The sequence below is a fragment of the Sarcophilus harrisii genome, chromosome 2, assembly GCF_902635505.1.
Source record: "Sarcophilus harrisii chromosome 2, mSarHar1.11, whole genome shotgun sequence".
NCBI lineage: Eukaryota > Metazoa > Chordata > Mammalia > Dasyuromorphia > Dasyuridae > Sarcophilus > Sarcophilus harrisii.
The window spans coordinates 619,642,046-619,662,406 of NC_045427.1; the positions used below are offsets into that span (position 1 = coordinate 619,642,046).

The 20,361-nt window shown below is 37.9% G+C and overlaps 1 protein-coding gene across 10 annotated transcripts in view; it reads right to left on the minus strand.

Annotated features, from left to right (window-relative positions):
* The window catches only part of NEO1 (neogenin 1), a 228,917-nt gene that overhangs the window by 30,869 nt on the left and 177,687 nt on the right, over window positions 1-20,361 (minus strand). For 8 of the 10 annotated variants that reach the window (XM_031956658.1, XM_031956660.1, XM_031956656.1 and 5 more), the window contains exons 14-18: window positions 18,700-18,810; window positions 15,155-15,349; window positions 12,950-13,045; window positions 7,008-7,231; window positions 1,451-1,589 (exon numbers count right to left, since the gene is read on the minus strand). In XM_031956658.1, coding sequence (XP_031812518.1) covers window positions 1,451-1,589; window positions 7,008-7,231; window positions 12,950-13,045; window positions 15,155-15,349; window positions 18,700-18,810 — 765 coding nt within the window. The remainder of the gene's footprint in view (window positions 1-1,450; window positions 1,590-7,007; window positions 7,232-12,949; window positions 13,046-15,154; window positions 15,350-18,699; window positions 18,811-20,361) is intronic. The other 2 variants (XM_031956657.1, XM_031956652.1) reach the window with 1 other exon arrangement.

Sequence of the window (20,361 nt, forward strand, 5' to 3'; positions counted from 1 at the left end):
GCAAGATTGAAAACCTAGATTATATATGTCTCTCCCTAAGGAGATAGACATGGCTATGTTACCAGCAGTAAAATAATTTAATTAAAAAACCTTATCCTTTAAATTCTAACTCCTTTGTCAGAATGTTTTACACACAAAAAAGTTTTCTTTAACTTAATACAGGTACCACACCAAGCCTTAATAAAGGGGTCAACTAGGTGGTGCAATGGACAGAGCATCAGCCCTGAATTCAGGAGGACTCGAGTTCAAATTTGACCTCAGACATTTAACACTGCAGGCTGTGCGACCGTGGGCAAGTCACTTAACCCCAATTGCCTCAGCAGAAAAAGATTTAATGAATACAACATTTTGAAATGGAAGCTCTTTTCTCCCCTTTTTGTTTCTAGCAAAAAAACAGTTACTGTTTTTAAAAGAAAAACTCTGTGGAATAGAGAAACCATAAAATTTAAATGACTGTGCAGTTTGTATGTGTACAAAGGGAAGAGCAATTAGAAAGTTAATGAATTATGTTTTACCCTTCCCTTTCCAAACACAAATTATTCTTTTGTAAGAGCATTTGCTTTTTGTGAAATAGGGCTATGAAATTTAAATACACTTCTTTGAAATCAGAGTAACAGACTTTCTTAAGCTTTAGGAAAAGAAATGAAAACTTCAATAAATTTATGAATTTCATTTCATCATACTTGCCTCTTCTCCCGAAGAGGTCTCAATGAATTTATGAGAATCAAAAATGCAATATATTATGATTTTTTTTTAAAACAAACCTGCCAATCATATCCCAGTTGGGAAAGAAGGAAACAATGACCTCATATAAACTATTGAATCTTCCCAGGATAGAGCAGAGGACCAAGAACTTAATACAGAAGGGTTTGAGGGGCAACCAACTAACAAATGACCATAGGAAGAATGGAATAATGGAAGTACAGACGAAAAATGCCTTCTTCCTCAATATCTTTATAGTTACTATTTGTCTTGTCCATTAAAAAAAATCCCTGAGGATATTTTTAAGCAAAACCTAATAGGAAGCCAAAGGATTCTTCAACCACCATCAGAGCAAAAGTAAATAATAAGTCATGATGCCCTAGAATATGCTCTCTCCCCTCCACATGGATGGAAAAATCTAACAGAAAGAGAAAGGTATTAAGTCAGTGAGTCTATTTCTATAGCAAGTACAGCACCAGCTCCTTCTTGGTCAAGCACAAATTATTTAATCTTTTGTCTAAGGAGGAGTAAAGCTGGGAAAAGATGATGATTTTTGCTTTTATATAGAGTCACTGATAAAATTGTTTGATTTTTCAAAAAGTACTTATGATGAAAAATCAAGAGTGCTGGAAAGGTGGTTTGGCTCTAGCTAGCCCTTTGCCCCAAGTGATGAAGAGAGGGAGGAGGGAGAAGACAACATGAGTCATAAAAAACATGAGCCAACCCCCCCGCCCCCCCAGATCCTTACCAAGTTCAAAGGTGGTTCCATGAGCAGTCATACTCCATGTGCTGGATCTTCGACCTTTAGTCACCATTACAGAGAACTCATAAAGCGTGTTTGGTTTTAGTCCAGTCACTAAATAACTCAAAGTTGTTGCGTTTGCAGTCTGGAGAACAGAGACAACAGAATTTTAGAGGCAGAAAACAGGAGACATCTGTTTTTCACCACATTTTCATGTCTTCCTACTGATTTGTCTACCATTTGTCTTCCTGCTGATAACATAAGTGACCATTCCTATGATCAGTTTTTTTTTTTCCTCCGATTGTGAATGGATCTTTTCATCTTGAATGATCAAAAATGAACCCGTATGAAAGTCTTGGGTGAGTCCCTTCACCCTTTCAGAAATTTTACCTCTGATGTTGGGAAGTTCGAGGGATGGGTGAGGTGACAGCCAGGTTCTTTTACAGCTCTGAATATGATGAACCTAATTGGAACTTAAGTCACTGGGATTTTATGCATCCTAGGGGACTATTATTATTATTATTATATTAGTATTATTTAATTTGAAAATTAATAGTATTAATCAATTAAAATGTGAGGTCCTTGAAGGTAAGGGCTGTTTTTTGCCTCTTTTTTTTATTCCATGTGCTAACACTTATATTGCACTTGCTGTCAGGTGTCAGGTATTTTGTCAAGTCCTTCATAAATACTGTCTCATTTGATCTTCACCTGGGAGGTAGGTGCTATTATCACTCCCATTTTACAGTTGAAGAAAATGATATTGTGATATGTCCAGGGTCACACAGCTGAGAAGTGTGGGAAGCTGGTTTTGAATTTGAGTGTTCCTGACTTCAGGTCTATCTACAGTACCACCTCGCTGCCCAAACCGAGTTTCCTTTATGGATTGGCTAAAAATGTAGATAAAGAAATTTTGTGTCTTCTGATTAACCTCTGCTGGTTTCTTCCTTATGATGACTGGGAGGGAAAAATACAGAATTTAATGGGAAGAATTGAATAAATGAGTAATTATCAAATATTAACCCAGACTCTTTTACATGCCAAGTATAATGCCAATGTATGGTCCCCTTCAATTTAACTGGGGAATGGGGTAAGTAAATAAGTTAACAAATCACCACAATACAAGGTAGCATATAGGAAATGCCAGGTGAACACAATGCTCAAGTAGACATCTTTCCATTTGGAGTGATAAGACAACATTTCATGTTTTCCATGAATTCTGAATTCTGTAGAATTCTGAAAGGCTGGAGTCTGGGAATGGAAAGGGTCTTTCAAATGGTGTTAAAACTTAAGTTGGGACAAGTGGGCAGGGTGGTAAAGGAAAACAGTATTATTTTGTAGCAGAGAGATTAAGCTGGAAAGACAGTTTGGGGCTAGCTTTGATGCCAGGCTAAGGAATTTCATCATATAGACCTTGAAGAGTCATTGAGGATCTTGGGGTAGGAGAGAGCCATGATCCTAACTATGGTTTTAACTGTGATTTTTAAAAAATTTAATATCCTTTTATTTACAGGATATATGCATGGGTAACTTTACAGCATTAACAATTGCCAAACCTCTTGTTCCAATTTTTCACCTCTTACCCCCCCACCCCCTCCCCCAGATGGCAGGATGACCAGTAGATGGGTTTTAACTGTGATTAATGGGGGAAGTGTTATACAGCAGAAGTGTAAAATGTGTGACCCACAATACTACCAAAGAGTGGGCTGAATCAGTTTTTTATTCCGTAATTAGGAAATACTTAACAAAATAATTAAAAATATAGATAACACCACATTTCAAAACTTAGTCAGTGTGTGGCCCACAGGGATCCTTGTACCTGGTTCAGTAGTTTCCATTTCTATTTATCTATAGTCTGATAGTACTGCTTCAGAGGACATATCAGAGCTGAGATAAGATGGAGAACAGTTTATTCTGATAACCACAGCAAGTGGTAAATTGTGTATGTATTGATTGAGGCAAAGGCAAATTGGAACCCAAAGTGAGGAATGGCTATTAAGAGGAAAAAAGCCTTAAGACAGCTTGGTGGCACCGAGGATGGAGTCTGGAGCCTGAAGTCCAGGCTTGGTCCTAATCCAGTCTTAGGCACCTCCCAGGCGTGTGGCCCGAGTAAGCCCCTTAACTCTGCTCGGTTTTCTCATCAGTAAGTATGGGCAATAACTGTAGGCAGCTCAGCACTGCGCCAGCAGGTGGGACAGGATCACCATTTCTCGGGTGAAGAAGTGACTAAGTCTTTCTCTCTCTGGCAAAGGACCAAACCAGGAATAAGAGACAGACAGTGCTTGATGTGAAAACTTCCTAACAATTCTGAGATGTTCAGAAGTGGGACAGGCTGCTTCAGAGGTCTGCAAGCAGAGAGATGACTGCTTGATAGGGATATGACAGTGGGGATTTCTCCTGCCTGTAATAGGCTAGGAGATGATTGCAGACTGAGATCAGGTTAGATGGGAGTCAGTGACCATTCGCAGCTAAGCTCTCTCCAGACTGATGCTCACAGCCTCTCATACCATTCCTTCTCCATGAGGCTGCTGCCCATGGATGGCAGGCTCTCCCTTCTTAGCTCCTCCTTATTATGTGCTAGCACCTTCAAGAAGCCTTTCTAGATTCCTCCATTTGTGAGTGCCTTGCCCATCACTGGTAACTTCTTATAGTCTCTAATGATTTATCTGTAATGATGGTAGCTGGCCTCTATCCCATCCACCTTCCCCATGAAGATGTAAACTCTTTGAGGGCTGCAATCACCTCACTTTTGTTTTTGCACCCTCAGTGTTTATAACTGCCTGGTTAACAAAAAGTCATTCACTGTAATCAGCAGTGATAGAGCACTTCAGGATAGGAACTATATCTTTTTCAGCTGTATAGCCCCAATATCTAGTTTATAGTGTCATTAAATGAATTTGTTAAACTATTGTTGAAATTTTTTTGCTAAGAACCAAAAGATTAATGTCACTAGTTCATATGTGCATAATGATTTCAGTTATGAGCACTTTAAATATAAACATGAACTTATTTGATCTAAGAATCCTATGAGCATTCTCATCCCAAGGATGCCTGAAGGGCTGAAGAAATTTCTTTCAGGCCACACCAGTTGCTGGTGGCAGCCTGGGCTGGAGCCCTGGCTTCTGGGAGTGTGCTCTTTCTGCTGGCCCTTGCCCCCACTTCTGGAGAACCCTGCTGCCAGATGCCAGACTTTTTCTTGGCTGGAAAGTTCCTAAGAGATTCCTACCATTGCCCTTCTCCTCCTTCATTTCCTCCAATGAAATTTCATCAGCGCCCACTAACGCATCTCTTCTCCAGGTAAGACTGACTCCAAACTTTCACCCTGTCCTAGCCCCTTCCACTTTTAATCCATGGATTTTTTTCCTCACTGAGAGTTTTTCTGGTCCCTGGGTCTATGGGAATGACAGATACTCATGAAGATCATTGGAACACAATGTCCCAAAGCTTTCCACACTTCAGAGTTACCATGAGCATCCTCAGAATACTGTGATACCAAATTGGCCTAAAGCTTGGAACTCTACCTCTAATCCTGGCAGGATGTGACTCTAAAGTAGGATTTGGGAGTCATCAAAAAAGGTTAGTCTTAATTACAGTCATTATTGGAAAGTTAAGAATCAGTGACAAAGGTATCAAATCATCTTTAAATAATAGATTGTATTTTTAAAAACTTTTTTTCAAAATACATTTTATTTATATCATTTTTTGTTTTGCTCTTTTTTGTTTAAAGAAAGAAACCCCAAACATTACCAAAACCAAACAAAAAATCCTTCCATACTTTAACAAAGTTGAGCAATTGAATAAAAGTATTTACTATCATGGCAACATCTGAACATTCTGCCCCAGTGGTCTTCCGCCTGTCATAGAAGGGATCTCACACATGTTAGTGCAGCCAAGTCCTGAAGTCGGATAACTCCCTCAAACTCACAGTTGCTAAGAGGGTTGAGTTCTGGTCCTTTAACCCCATGTCCACTGTGCTTCCTACTGTACCAAGTGACTTCCTGTTTAAATATAATTAATTTTAAAAACCTCTTTGTTTTTGATCACCACGATCAATAAGATCTGTGGTTTAAATCTAGATCTCAGCATCACATGATAAAAGCCTGCTGCCACTGGGTGGTAGTAAAACCATTTGTAGAAAAACTAAGAATAACACTATTCTCATAAGTATTTTAAATCAGAAACCTAAAGATACAAAGTGCCAATAAACATGCCTTTCTTACAATAACTCAAAAAATGCAAAGTGGAAAATTTCACAAATGTAACAGTTCACATTTTTATTCAGTTGCTCCAACTGAAAAATATCACTACCCAGGAACAATAATGATAATAACAACAGCTAGGAGAATAGTTAGCATTTATATATACCTGGCCTTGTGTGAAATGCTTTACAAATATCACCTCATTTGATTCTCACAGCAATCCTGAGAGGTGGGTGCTATTTTTATCATTATTATTCCCATTTTATAATTGAGGAAACTGAGGCAAACAGTGTTAAGTGATTTGTCCAGGATCACACAGCTATTAAGTGCCTGATACTGGATTTGAACTCAGATTTTCCTGATTCCTGACTTCAGGCTTGGCACTCTATACCCTGAGCCACCAAGCTGACTATAGCTATAGTTATATTTTTTCTTCTATTTGAAAAAAAAAACAAGAAAACAAAGCTGTTTTATATACTTCTTAGCTGACTTATACCACTAACAATTTTTTCTATCTCACCCCACAGTGTTCCATGCACATGAGTGCTTTTGTGTGTATGTATATAAGTAGAATATAGTGATTTTATACAATTATTTTTTAGTGCACAAAAAAAATCTATCAAAGAAATTTTATTTTAAGAATGTGGTCAACAATTGAAACAATTCGATGCAACTATTTCTTTTTCCCCAAAAAAGTCTGAATTCATTTCACGCCATTCTTCTTGCTGAATTTGAAGCAACATGGGAGAGAGGAGTAAGGAGAGGCTTTGCACCAACCGTTATGAAATAGCAATCTGACCCTGACCAAGGAACTTAGCCTTTCTGCAGGGATAAGGGGGTAGGGAGAAGAACCTGGCCTACATAAACACATGAGGTCTCTGCCATACTAAAATTCTATGATCTGAATGGCTCAATTCTCTTAAGAGAAAATCTGGAAAAGCATTACTCTTCCATATGTAGATAAAACAATTATTGACATTTCCTAATTAGAATCTTATTGATATTTCCTAATTAGAGTATTATTGGTATTTCCTTTCTTCCATCTACTAAGCTCACTCCCACTACTCTGACTCACTTTGCTTCTCACCTTATAGATAATTAGATGTTCATGAAACATCTAATACAACATTTTTCAAAACTGGTGCTCCTTAGAAAATTCCACTCCCTGTTAAATTTTCCTCACCTCTTCAATAGAAGCTACCATAGTAATTCAGCTAAAAGTACAATAGAATGACACCCTCAGGTTAACACTTAGATAGGAGACTGCAAGAAGGGAGCTGTGACCTGGGTGTCTCTCACACTCCCATCACAAAATTCCTCTGTGTCGCTCATCTCTGAACTGTTACATGCAGTGCAATTGTTAATACCTTATACTTGGTGTTAGCAGGGATATTGGTTTTCCATCGGACTGTGTAGTACCGCGAATCTGTGATCTTCTGGTGTTTTGGCAGTGAGTTGTCCGCCCACGTAATCCTTATGGTGTCATGGCTCAGTATGGAAGCCTGAACTCCCACCGGTGGCATCATAGGGGTGGGATCTGGCACTGGAGTGTATGGAGCATTAACAACAAATAAATCAACCTCAGAAGTATCTAGGGGATTGATGGGCAAAAAGCAGTGCATTTTAATTTAAAAAAAAAAAAAAGGTGGCATTTAAAAGATAAACAAAACCAAAACAAAACAAAAAGGAAATGTGGGGTAATACAATGGAATGAAATGGAGAAAGAGAAAGAAAGAATTCAGGGTTAATTAACAACATACAATTAATTTTTAAAACCCACCCCAAACTTGTTCTTCAAGGCAAAAAAACATGCAGAGTTAAATAAGCTCAGTGCTTGACAACATGTCATACTTAATTGTATCATACATAAATGTACTAAGACTGATATTTGTTAAAATGACTTGTCCAGTTTTTCTTCTAATAAAGAAATGACTAACTAAGTGAATGCAGTTGACCCCTGGGGACTTCAAAATGTCATGATGTACCTGTTTCAGCCTATACTGGCCACTAAGTGCAAATGAATCACTCTTGTTCCAGGCAAATAAAACCACCACCTCCCCTGAGATCTGGATAGAGCAAGCCCAGGACTCTGAATCCCAGAACAAAGGGGAAGAGTAGTTCCCCTAAGACCACTAATTCTGCTTCATGGGAAAAATCAATGTGAAGAAGAGGCTCTCTCACCTTCTTTGATGTCACTAATCTAATTGCCACCAATGGGCAAGTAAGCCCAAGAGCCCCTGGAATAGCAAACATCTCCCAGATCACCAGTCTGGCTTAAAGCCCTGACTGTACAACCATCATCTTGAGAAACAAACCTGACCAGGATGGAGCAGGTTGGGAGCTGCTTCTAAGGGTGCTGTACTCACACTTGACAAAGACCCAGAAAAAAAAGTTCTGCTCACCAAAGTCCTTGGTGATTCAATATGAGAAACTAATTTGATTTTATCAGTAGAAATTCCTGATTACTGTATACCAAAGAACCTGGGATAAAATGGAGAAATGCCAATTCACTCAGAGCTGAAACTTTCTCTATGTGCTGTCTTTCCTATTAGAATGTGGACTCCTTTTTTATGTGTATCCCCAAGGATTATGCACAGTGCTTTGAATACAGTACATGATAAATGTTTTATCATTCATTCATTCAAGCCCTTAAATCAACTCAGACATGGAATCAACCCTGAAACTGAGCCTGATCTCTGTGGGATGTGTCAAATGTCCTGGTAATGCTGCTTCCAGGAATAAGAATATGCCTCAAAAAAGGCACACTTTTGAAGAAATGATATCTACTATCACACTTCTTGAAACGGCTGATCTAAATCTTCTCTTTCCTCAAGTTCTCCATGGTTGTCTCATCTTTCAGTCATTTCAACAGATGACCATATCTCCTATTTCACTATGAAAAATGAGACCATCTGTTATGAGCAACTTCACGCCATATTTCAAAATATCAACATTTTAAAATATCTTAGATATCGTTAAAGTTAATATTATATATCTTTAAAAATAATGTTTTTAACTTTATCCTCCTTTCTCTACATAAAGAGACTTATAAAAGTTCTTGATCAAAACACAGGAAAGAGCAAAGAGGATGTGGGCCAGGGAGGAAAACAATGGTTTTGCTTCCTCTACTTGTATTCTAAATAATATTGATTTATTAACAAGCCAGAGAGGACAAAGAGAATTTCCAACTCCAAGTTAGAGGATGTTGGGACAATGGACTTCTCTCCTAGCATGGAAAACCAAGACTAAAAGAAAAGCTATCCTCTTACCACTGAGGTACTTCTTCTAGCTTCTGTTAGCTAGGTGTGATAAAGGCTCACTGTCCCTGGCTAACATTCAGCCTGCCTTCATAATTTGGAGGCTGTCAGGTTGCCATACAACACTGGTAGCCTCCCATGGGAGGGACTAAAGAGAGAAAGCCTGGAAGCAGATCTCAGTAGAGACCAACAGAATGCCATGGCTCTTGAACATCTGAAAGCCCAGGACATTGAGAGAAAAGCAGGGACAAACAGAGAGAAAATCACCAAGCCAAGAGGTAACAGAGATCTAACAGCTGAGAAGCCATACAGAGCTGAGATAAAGGCCTGGTGGGGGCACGGTCTGGAGAGAATCCCATGCTGACCCCATCAGAAGATATTGGGGGCAGGAGTTTTCCATCCATATCTGGGTCTCCACATGTGTCCAGCCTTCCCCTCTCAGCAGCTGTATTCGTGGGAGAAGGTACCTGAGGCTCATAGGGGAAATGCTTCATTGCTAATTTTCCTTTCATTTTATTTCATAAATACCTTTGCTTTGAGCTAGTTGTGTGAAGAATATGAGAAATTAGGTTTCCACAGATGTTGTCAAAACAAGATGAAGGGAAGAGTGAAACATCTTGTTAAGATTTCTCCAACCAATCACTAGGTTAGCTAAGGAACTGGCCAAACATCAAAGTTCCTGATAAAAGAGCCCAGACCTAAACCGGCCCAAACTGATGAAGGTCAATGGAAGGGCACAAGCCTTTGGACATGGGATGGGGTGAATAAAGGGGATTGTAAAACTGACCAATTGTAACTCGGATTGTGAACCGTCCAATCCAAGCCTTGAAGGGAGGGGTAAAGATCCGAACTAACAACATAAAGCTTGCTCTCACTCCTGTATTCATGTGTGTCTCGCTTAGGAACATACCGCCTCTCATGAGAATAACCAAATAAAGGATTTTTCTCTCACTCTAAAAGACCCACGGTTGTAACACTACACCTGGACTAGCTTGCAAATGGGGAAGCAGTGGGCAGCAGCAGCTTGTCCCCGGCTTATTCTCCAATCTCCAAAGGGTTCCATGGGGTCTTTTTGGTAATATCTGGTTCACTAATAAAAGTAAACACATTGGTAGGGGCTTATGAGCTATGAATCATATTTGGGATTGGATTTTTGGAACAAAATGAACATGTAATAGCTTTTTGAGGGTCATACTTGCCAGAGAGAGTTACCCTCAATGCGATATTCACTCTCCCTCATCTACCAAATTATCTTTTGTTAACAAAGAAAAAAAAAAAAAAACAATGTAACCAAACTGGCTGATATAGTGCCTTTATGTGTCCCTGTGTGCCACACACAGAACATATTATCATTTGCCTTCTGGATTTAATATTCTGTTTTTATTTACATTACTGCAATGATGATGTTTTTCTTTGTTCTGCTTACTTGCTCTGAATCTGGTCATACAAATATTCCCATCTTTCTCTAAATTTCAAACTATGTTCCCCCTCCCCCAGGCAATTGGGGTTAAGTGACTTGCCCAGGATCACATAGCTAGGAAGTGTTAAGTGTCTGAGGCCAGATTTGAACTAAGGTCCTCCTGACTTCAAGGCTGGTGCTCTATCCACTGCACCACCGAGATGCCCCCAAACTATGGTTTTTAATGAATGGCATAGTATTACTACCTTTTATTAATTTGCCACAGAGCTCATCTGATCCTAACTAATTTGACAACCAAATTTCTACTTGGAAAAAAAAGTGCTTCTATGAATATTTTGTTATCTTTGGGAACCTTCCTGTTTTTGGCTTTACTGGGATATCAGCCCAGCAGGGAGATATTTGGGTCAAAGATTATGAACAGTTTGGTGGCTTTTCTCATGTTATCCATGCCATATATCAAAAGGTGTGTGTGTGTGTAGTTATATCTGTATGTCATACTCTACAATGTAAGGTACTCAAGGGTTGTCTCCATCTTTTTATCACCAGCATCTAGCACAGTGTTAACCGCTTGTGGAATTGAATGAAATTCTCTAGGAGAGGCAAGAATATACTGTCAGCCCCAAAGCATTTATTATTAAGCACTTACGACGTGTACGTGTAATACAAGGAAAAACAAAAACAAAGTCCTTATTTTCAAGGAGTTCCCAGTCTAATGGGAGGAGACATGTAAATAACTGTACAAACAAGATCTAGACAAAATTGGGGATAGTCTCAGGGGGAAGATACTATGTTAGCATTAAGGGGGAGCAGGAAAGGCTTCTGGCAAAAAGGCAGGACTTTGGTTGAGATCTAAAGAAAGTCAGGGAAACCAAGAGGTGGAGATAAGGGCAGCCAGGAGGCCAGTATCCCTGGAGTAACTATAATGATAGTTATCATGGAGAATGATAATACAGAGAAACTGAAGACCAACATTTATTGGGAACACCATCACATCATGCACTCTGAGTATGGCCATATACTCTGAAATGTATGAAATCCAAATGTAACATAACAAAAAGGGAAATGTGTATTTGGTCACTTGACAACAATGGACTGATTGTCCATCCAGTATTTTTCAGGTCATAACATAGACATCCTGGTCTGTGTTGGCTCCAGTATATATTATCTGGCAGAAAATTCCTAAGTTTAAACAGGTTCTTCATAAAGCTCTTTGTGTTCCCAGAGACCAAATCTTATGGATACCAGAGTCTGAATTACAAAGGTCTGCTGAGTCACTTACTTCCAGTTTTAAGTAATCGTCCAATACCTCACTTCATATACTTCCCATATAATGAGGACAAAAAGAATGGCAAAGGATTCCATGAATTAAAATTTAGATTTTTGCAGATGAGAAAACTGAGGCTCACAGCAGTTAAATGACTTGCTCACAGCCACAAAAGTAGTAAGTATCTAAGGCATAAATTGGACCAGGTCTTCTTGATTCGGAAGTCAAGCAGCTCTCTATCCACTATGCCAAGTTACTTCTAGGAATGAATGTATCTTCTTTATTTATGACCAAAAATTACATTACATTAAATTACAGAGAAGAGATTTAGATACCTAAGGATACTAATGAAAATTCATCTATCATGGAGACATATGTGGTCAAATGAGTAATAGTCATGAACAGACATTGGTTTAATTATCTGAACTAAATATATATATACATATATATGGCACAAAAAGGTAAACATTATTATGGTCATCCTTAGAAGAATACAGTATATTCTCTACCAAGATGAAGAAACATGATCATAAAATTTGGTTCTCCTGATTATGCATATTTAGAGGAATTGAATAAATCATAAGTGCTTAAGTCAAAAATCTTAAGACTTTGGATTGAATCCTAAGACAGCTCATTTTCACTGACACTATAAAGGATCTTTTCTAGATAACCAAAGAAGGAAACAAATCTCTAAAATGGAAGTGCCCTAAAGACACAATTTAAATAAATTAATAACTATCTATATCTATATATCAAGATAATTTCTCTTCAATTTTTTAAAGACCCATGATTTTATCAGTGGGAGTACACTATCAATGTAGACTATAATGCAGCAGGTGTCCAATTTTTCTGGTGACCTGTCTCTTTGAACCTAGCTGGGCAGGGTTCCTTGGATGAGAGACTGCTAATTTGTCCCTGGATTTCTCCTGGAAACCCGTCTTCCTTGGGAGGACTTATTAATATTATAGTACAACAGTGACAACTATCACCTATAAAGACTCACTCTGTGTAAGCAGTTCTAGGGGTCAGGAATATTTAGAGACAGAAATGAGACAGTCACTGCCCTCATCTTGGGACTCCAATGGTTTTTACACAAAAAGGTCATTTGTGCAGGGATGAAGCATTAAGCACTGGTGGAGTTAGGGAAGGCTTTACAAACCACATCAGATTTCTTTGTTTTAAAGATTCTGGCACCATTTTTTCCAAAAGTTAAGCCCAGACAATAAAACTACTTTTCCTGCACTAATAACATGTTAATTCACATGAACTACAGATATCATATTAAAAAGAAATATTATGTGACTATTACTCCTTCTGACCTATTTTGTTCTACTAAACAAAGTTTAAAGAAAGCAATGGTTGACTTACCTGTATGGGGTCTGGTAACTGCACTCTCATACAGTGGGATGCCTTCACCCACATTATTAAAGGCTTTCAGGGTAATTACATAGTGGGAGCTTGGATCTAAAAAAAAAGTCATTTATGAGAATTTAAAAACAACATTCAATTATTAATCAATCTAAGAGGATTACATTTATGTCTTCATGTATTTTTATGAACGTGCATACAAATTCCCCATACCTCCGAACAAGTTCCTTCAAGCCAGAATAGCCTCATTCCTCTCCTCTGTGTATTTCAGGGCTAAAAAGCCTTCAAAGTCGAAAGGCTCCTCTGAACAGGAGACAATAGCACCTTCCTCCTCTTCTACCACCTTTTCCCTTATTCTGATGTTTCTCATCTCCTAGCTATTGCTAGTATATACCACCACATGGTTTTAGCCTTTACCTCTTGTTATGTGTGTTGGTCTTTTTTGTGTCATTGCAGAGTTTATATTGATTCTGTATGTATTAAGATATGTACTCATTGTCTTCGTTGATGGAATATAAGCTCCTTGAGAACAGGAATGATTTTGTTTTTGCTGATGTTTCCTGTGCTGAGCACCAAACCCAGCCCATGGCAAGGAATAAAACCAAGGCTTCTTGATTCCAAGGCTAGCCCACTCTCTAGCCACTATGCCATGCTACCTAGAGGAATGAAGATATGTTCTCTACTTCTGACTGAAAACAAAGTGGCCCATAGTAGACACTTAAATACTGGAGGACTGTTTTTAGAAGTTTTTTGGGAAGATAAAAAAAGTTTCTTTTGGTTTTTGATGTAGATGGAAGAGATTAAGGTAATCACATCATTCACTATTTTGGAGTCTTTAGGGGAAAAAAGAAGTAAAAAACAAAACAAAACAAAACAAAAAAAAGAAATAAAAATGGACTTTAACCACAGCTTTGCTCAAGGTAGAAATTTAAGGATGGCAACTTTGAATATTAAATTTTTAAAAGAAAAATATGTATTATTAATTTAATTTGGGAAATTAGAATTTGGAAAAGTACTTTCTACTTGAAAAAATTTAGTCTACTTTCTATTTGGAACTATTCCCACAATGGAGAGTAGGATCCAAAATGACAAAGTAGAGCCAGAGTGGACTGAGAAGGGGGTCTCTGCTCAGGGCTGGTGTTCTAGGGTGAGGAGCAATAGCAGACTTCAGACTTTACGTGGTACAAGGAGAATGTTCAGAATCAAACATCTCAGTCCCAGTTTTACCTCCAGTTCTATTTAAAGCCTAAAGCAGAATAGCCAGAACATTGCTTTCAAACCAAAGGCAAGTCCTTCAATTCTCTTGCTTTGAACCAGAGGAGCTTTTCAGTTGTCCAATGGTGGCAAAGCCTAAAATCAGTCTCCTAGGATTCCAACAATGGCAAGCCCACAAGTCTGTTACTCAGACCAGAAGGGCATCAATTAAACTTTGCCATTTATCAGAACACATCTGTGAACACTGAAAGTTTACAAGTCCCCAGCTTGAGCTGCTGCTCCTAGAAAAACACAACATTCATACCTCACCCTAAAGTAGCAGTAAGACCAACCTAGGAATTAGCTCCAAAATTACACAAAGTCCATAGTTAGGAAGTAGATTCAAAGAATGAACAACAACAAAAAAAGAATCCCATTATGATGACAAAGGTAATGGCTAATATTCACATATCTCCTACTATGTGTCAGGCAGCAAACTTAGCATGTTTTACAAATGTTATCATTTGGTCTTCACAATAATTCTGGGAGGGAGGTGCTATTATTATAATACCAATTTTACAGACAAGAAAACTGAAGCAATCAGAATTAAGTGACTTGCAAGGGACCACACAGCTAGTAAGTGGCTCAAGAGGTTTGCTCTTTAGCCATCATACTGTGCTGTCCATAAAAGCTATGCTATTATGACAACCTGGATACCCAAGTTGCAAATCTAAAACGGAATGACTCCAAAACAATGACAAGCAAAGTCTCAGAAAGAAAATATAGCTAAGCACAGGCTCAACTAGAATTTCTGGAGGTGGAGTTATAAGAAGGAGGCAGCAAAGAAATGAGGAAAGAACTGAGAGCTATGGAAAAAAGAAGTAGATGATGGTGCAGTGGGGGAAAGCAGAAGGCCCTGGGCTCAGACTCACTGCTCACTAGCTGTGTGGCTCCCAGGCTTGCCACCTCAGCCCACCTACTTCAGAAACAAAACAATCCCCTCCTGCTCACCCAGGTTCTCAATCGTGTAGTAACGCTGCTTGTAGTCCACTCTGATGGTCTGAGCATGAGGGCTGCCCAAGCCATAGCCGATCGCGTAGCCTCTGACCACAATGTTCTGATTTTCTGGAGGAGTCCAGCTCACGACGATACTAGTGATGAGCGGGCGGACGTGGAGAGAACTGGGCACCTCAGGGACACGCGTTTCTGCGCAAGGAATGAGAAAAGCAAGGGGTGACTATGTTCAAACACAGCTGGTCGTGCTTACTGCTTCTGGGGGTTTAGTGTTTAGATCCCTAAGTCTCTAAGGGGATTTCTAAGAGCAGAGTAAGAAGCCAGATGCAGGTGCATAAGGAAGTAGGCAAACTTGTAGCACTGTTTAATTAGGCCTGCAATTCTGTCTCACTGAGAAATGAAGGAAAAAAAAGTAACAGTCAACCAGCTGTCTTAAACATTAATGCCAAAGTAATTCTACTTGGCTAGAAAACAGGGGATTTAAATGTGACAGTGGAAACTGCAAGGCACAATACGAAATATCCACTGGAATGTTACTTGTTTTTTTAATTTATTAAAGAGCAGAATAGATAAAAGCAAAATAAATAAAATTTCAATTATGTGGCAGGGACAATTTCTCCTGCTTTAACTGTAGTAAATGTTATTTAAGTGTGTTTTTTTTTATTTTAATTAAAACAATGATCTCTTTCTCTTTGTTTTTACTAAGAGATATCTTGTCCTTATGTTACAAGGGATTTAATCAGAGGAAACCTTGCCATTCTTTTCTAGGAAAATTTTCCTAAAGGTTTTTAAGAAGCAGAAACTGCTTTATTGAATACATTGTGGATATTCTATCTTGCCCCCAAATGCAGGTAAGAGAGCTCTCCTTCTGAAATGCCTTGCATTCCATGTAAGGAGAAAGTAAGTTGTTTTAGTCCAGACTATTTTCCTTGGAAAATAATTAGCAACATAAGAAAATGCTCTAAAATAATGAGAAAGAACAACTCATCAACAGGCACATTCCAAAATAACGCTGCAATAGGAACAAACACAACTTGTTCAATGTCTTCTAATAATTATTAGTCTTTTATGTTCTAAGTAAATTGCTTTTTTCTAGAGATTAAATCTCTCCAATCTGTTCTCCAGCCCAATAACTAACACTTAAAGTAAAAATACCTTCTCTATTTCCCTGTACAAAAAATACAGCTATAATTTTAGTAATTGCGTTTAATCCCATGTTCAAATTTTCTAAAGGTGCTATTTCTATTCATAAGGAATAATCCTTTCAAAAAATAAAATTCCAGTACTAAGTCACAGTTAGCAACAGAGTTAAAGTAATGAACATTAAAGGACCAAAATGCTATTGTAGCTATTTGGAAGATTTTTCGCTAAAAGTCAGCTTCCTGATTTTAGTTTCTTTTTCTAAAAAAAAAATTTTTTTTTGCTATTTCATTTTTTATATTATTTAAATTTCCCCATTAGTTGCCTTTTCACTTCCAGACAGCCATCTTTCATAACACATTTTTAAAAATTTTATATATGTGTATATATGTGTAGATTTTTCTAGCTACATGTAAAACATTTTTTTACATGTTTTTCAAATGTTGAGTTCCAGAGTCCTTCTTTCTTCCCCATCCCCCTATTGAGAAGGCACATGCAAGGTCATGCAAAACTTTTCCATAAAAGGTATGTTGTGAAAGAAAATATAGGTTACTCCCCCCCAAAAAAAAATTAAGAAAAATAAAGTTTAAAAAAAGTATGCTTCAATCTGTATTCAGACACAATCCATTCTTTCTCTGGTATGGATAGCATTTTTCATCATTTAAGTCCTTTTGTATTGCTGAAAAAAAGCAGTCACACAGCTGATCATCTTACAGCTTTGCTGTTACTTTGTTCATAGTATATTTCATTTTTGCAGGAGCTCATGGAGGACTTTCCAGGTTTTTCTGAGAGCATCCTGTTCATCATTTCTTATAGAATAATAGTATTCCATCATAGTCACATATCACAATTTATTCAGCCACTCCCCTATTGATGGGCATCCCCTTAAATGTCTAAATGTTTGTCCTAAGAAAAGAGCTTCTATAAATACAATTTTTTGTTAAAGAAAATAGGAATAGAAAAATAATCATATATTGAATGAAACTGACATCATATATAGTATCCTAAACCTGTTCCTCTCCTCCCTTGCTAAGAGGTAGAGCAAACTATCTGCAGAATTTTATTTTCATTGTTGTTATAATCTCCATTTCATAGATGAAAAAACCTGAGGCTCATCAGAGCAAAAGTAACATGTCAAGATACTTCCAGATCTTCTTTTATCTCAAGGACACCATACTAATTACCTTACCACATTATCTTTATTTGTATCACTTTCTCAAATCCGCAAGAACTTCAGTATAACAGAAAGGCTAACTATTTCAAGTTAAAAATAAAGTCAAGCATTCAAGTAAAAGATTAAAAACAAAATGCTGAGGGCTGGCTTTTCACTTAATTGCTGCAGTACCTTGCAAAGTGTTAAGATTAATATGCAAGAGACATAAGTTTGAGTTTTGATTCCAATATTTAACTGACTTTAATCTGGGACAAAACATGGTACTCTGAGCCCCAGTTCCATCATCTGTAAGATGGGGAAAATAACAGGAACTGTACTTGTGTCACAGTGATCTATCTACCTTTTCCTTCTTCCTCTTCTTTATTTTGTATCCCTGAAATTCCAACTATTTGATAGCTTAGAATCTAACTTAAATAAACAGATATAGATATATATATCACTAGTAGTAAATGAAAACATTTAAGTGACTTTACACAAGTCTTCTTGTGCTAAAGTCTGAATAAACTCAGAAGCTATGTTTGACATATGAGGAAACTAAGGCTCGGAGAGATTCAGTCAATTTTCAATGCCAGTCAGTAAAGACTAGACACCAGCAACTGCTTGGACCCTCAATGCGATGCTCTTCTTACTGAACCACAAAGCCTCTCAGAAATACATTTTTGCTCAGGTAGCACATACATTCTGAGTCACTTCCTAAGGTTCAAATATCATCAGTCCTGGAAGAAACCTCATGCATCAGCTGGCTCAGCTGCCACATTTTACAGACTGAAGCCCAGAGGGATTAATTGATTGGCCCGAAGTCACAAATCAAGCAGGTTAACAGAGCCGAGTAGACAAGACTCATATGAAGATTCGATTTTCAACAAATTCATGGAGCTAGAGTTAGGGAGAAGGGAATTTGGGACTAAGGAATTTAAATAAATGGGTTCAGATGCAAATTTCACATCTACTTATACATTACTTTGGTTCATAACTATTCTAAAGTAGAACAGCATGTCTTCATGTTTATTTATTCTTGTTTTTTTTTTTTCTGGAGTATACATTTAGAAAACACCATAGGATGCTGAATAATAAGATAGAATAACTAAATCAGTTCATAGTGATATTTAAAAATTTCCAACAAATGATTCACTGTGATTTGTTTGTTTATTACTTTGGCTTTGTAATAAGACCAGTAACAGGGGTATGTAGAGCATGTTCACCATTAGCTCTATTCATTAACACTTACCATCTAGATCACTTTCAAATGTTTCTGCAGACATCCAATCAGTAGCAGGTCCTGTACCATTGACTGTAAGTGCAGCCACTCGGAAGTTATACTCAGTACCCCGATCAAGACCTGTTGTTCAAACAATAAAACGTACATAAGAGAACATTAAGAAATGATGTTCTAAAAAGACTGTATTTCATACTTAAGACTTAATTTGACAATAAGATGTTAATAATATTACATTACTGTTCAGATAATAAAAAGATTTTGGAAAGGGAAATCTCACCAAGAACAAACTAGTAATTTCTTATCTTAAAAGACACTATTTTATATGTAAACTTAGTGTGATACCAAGAAATATAGGCTGTGGATGTCTTGTCAAAGTCCATGTCAAAGTTAAGAGTCAATCTAATGCAATATATTTAAAATTGTAACCTGGGGCAGAAACTGTAATGGAAAAGGCTCTGAGTAGAAGGTACAACTAATTTTTCTAGGGCTTGGAGAGATTTTAGAGATCATTCATTCACTTTCTTTTTACAAGTGAGGAAACTAAAAGCCCCAAGGGCTCCCAGGTCATAGAGTGAGTGAGTGGTTCTGTCACAACTCATGAACAGAATCAAGCTGACCCCAAAGATGCCCAAGGCTGGCATAGAACAAAATGTTTCCTTTCAGGTCCTCTAAGTTTTCTGCCAAATATCCTTTTCCCATTAATTTTCCCAGGCCACTTGAAATGCCTACAGGCACCTATAGTAAATCAGCATTCTCTGAGAACAAAACCCAGCTCTCCCAGACAGCTGCAGCTCACTGGACTGTCCCTCTCCCTTCTCCCCCAATTGGATTTCTGGCTTTCAGACTCAGTCTCTCCTTTCTTTAACTCCTTAAGTGGTGTGTGTACTCTCTCCTAAAAGAGCAGGGGAGTACCATAGACAGGACTCCTAAAGGCACACAAGGAGGACATGTCAGCACTAGGCTTAGAACCCAGGGGTGTCACTTTACACGGAGCTGACCAAATGCTGGGCAAAGGACTGGATCCTTGAATTCTATCTCGGGCTCTGCTCAAATCTGCTTTGTGATCATCTCTTTTCATGTGGAATACAACAGTCCTCAACTGTGTGATCTTCAAGATTCCTGCTGGCCTTAAAATTTTACTCGATGAAACAAGTATATGAAGTGTAGATTTCAAAATAGTTATGTTGACTCTTACAAGGATATTTGACTACACTTATTATTTCAAATATTAAAAGTTCTGGTTTTTTTTGATGTGCACAATCCATGAGGTATTTTAAATAAGGAATACTGAAAGTTTATTTAACATACTCAATATGCAATTATATATTGTGCTCAACACAGACATGTTGCTCTGTGCTCATGTCTGTGCTCAACAGAAAAAGCACATCACCCAAAACTAGCTTGTTACCTGGCAATGCCCCTAGAAAGAGCACTGGGTCAAGGGTAAGACTGTCTGGATCCCTATCTTGGCTCTGCCACTTATCATTTGTGTGATCTTGGGAAAAACACTTACTGTTGTTGAGCATTAGCTTCCTTAGCTGAAATGAAGAGGCTGAGCTGGATGACCTTTGTGGTTCCTTTCTTGATACAAATCTTAAGAATCTGAGACGTGAAATTTCTAGATTACTGATGTCCCCTGACAGTCATCCTTCCTTCTTAGATCCCTCACTC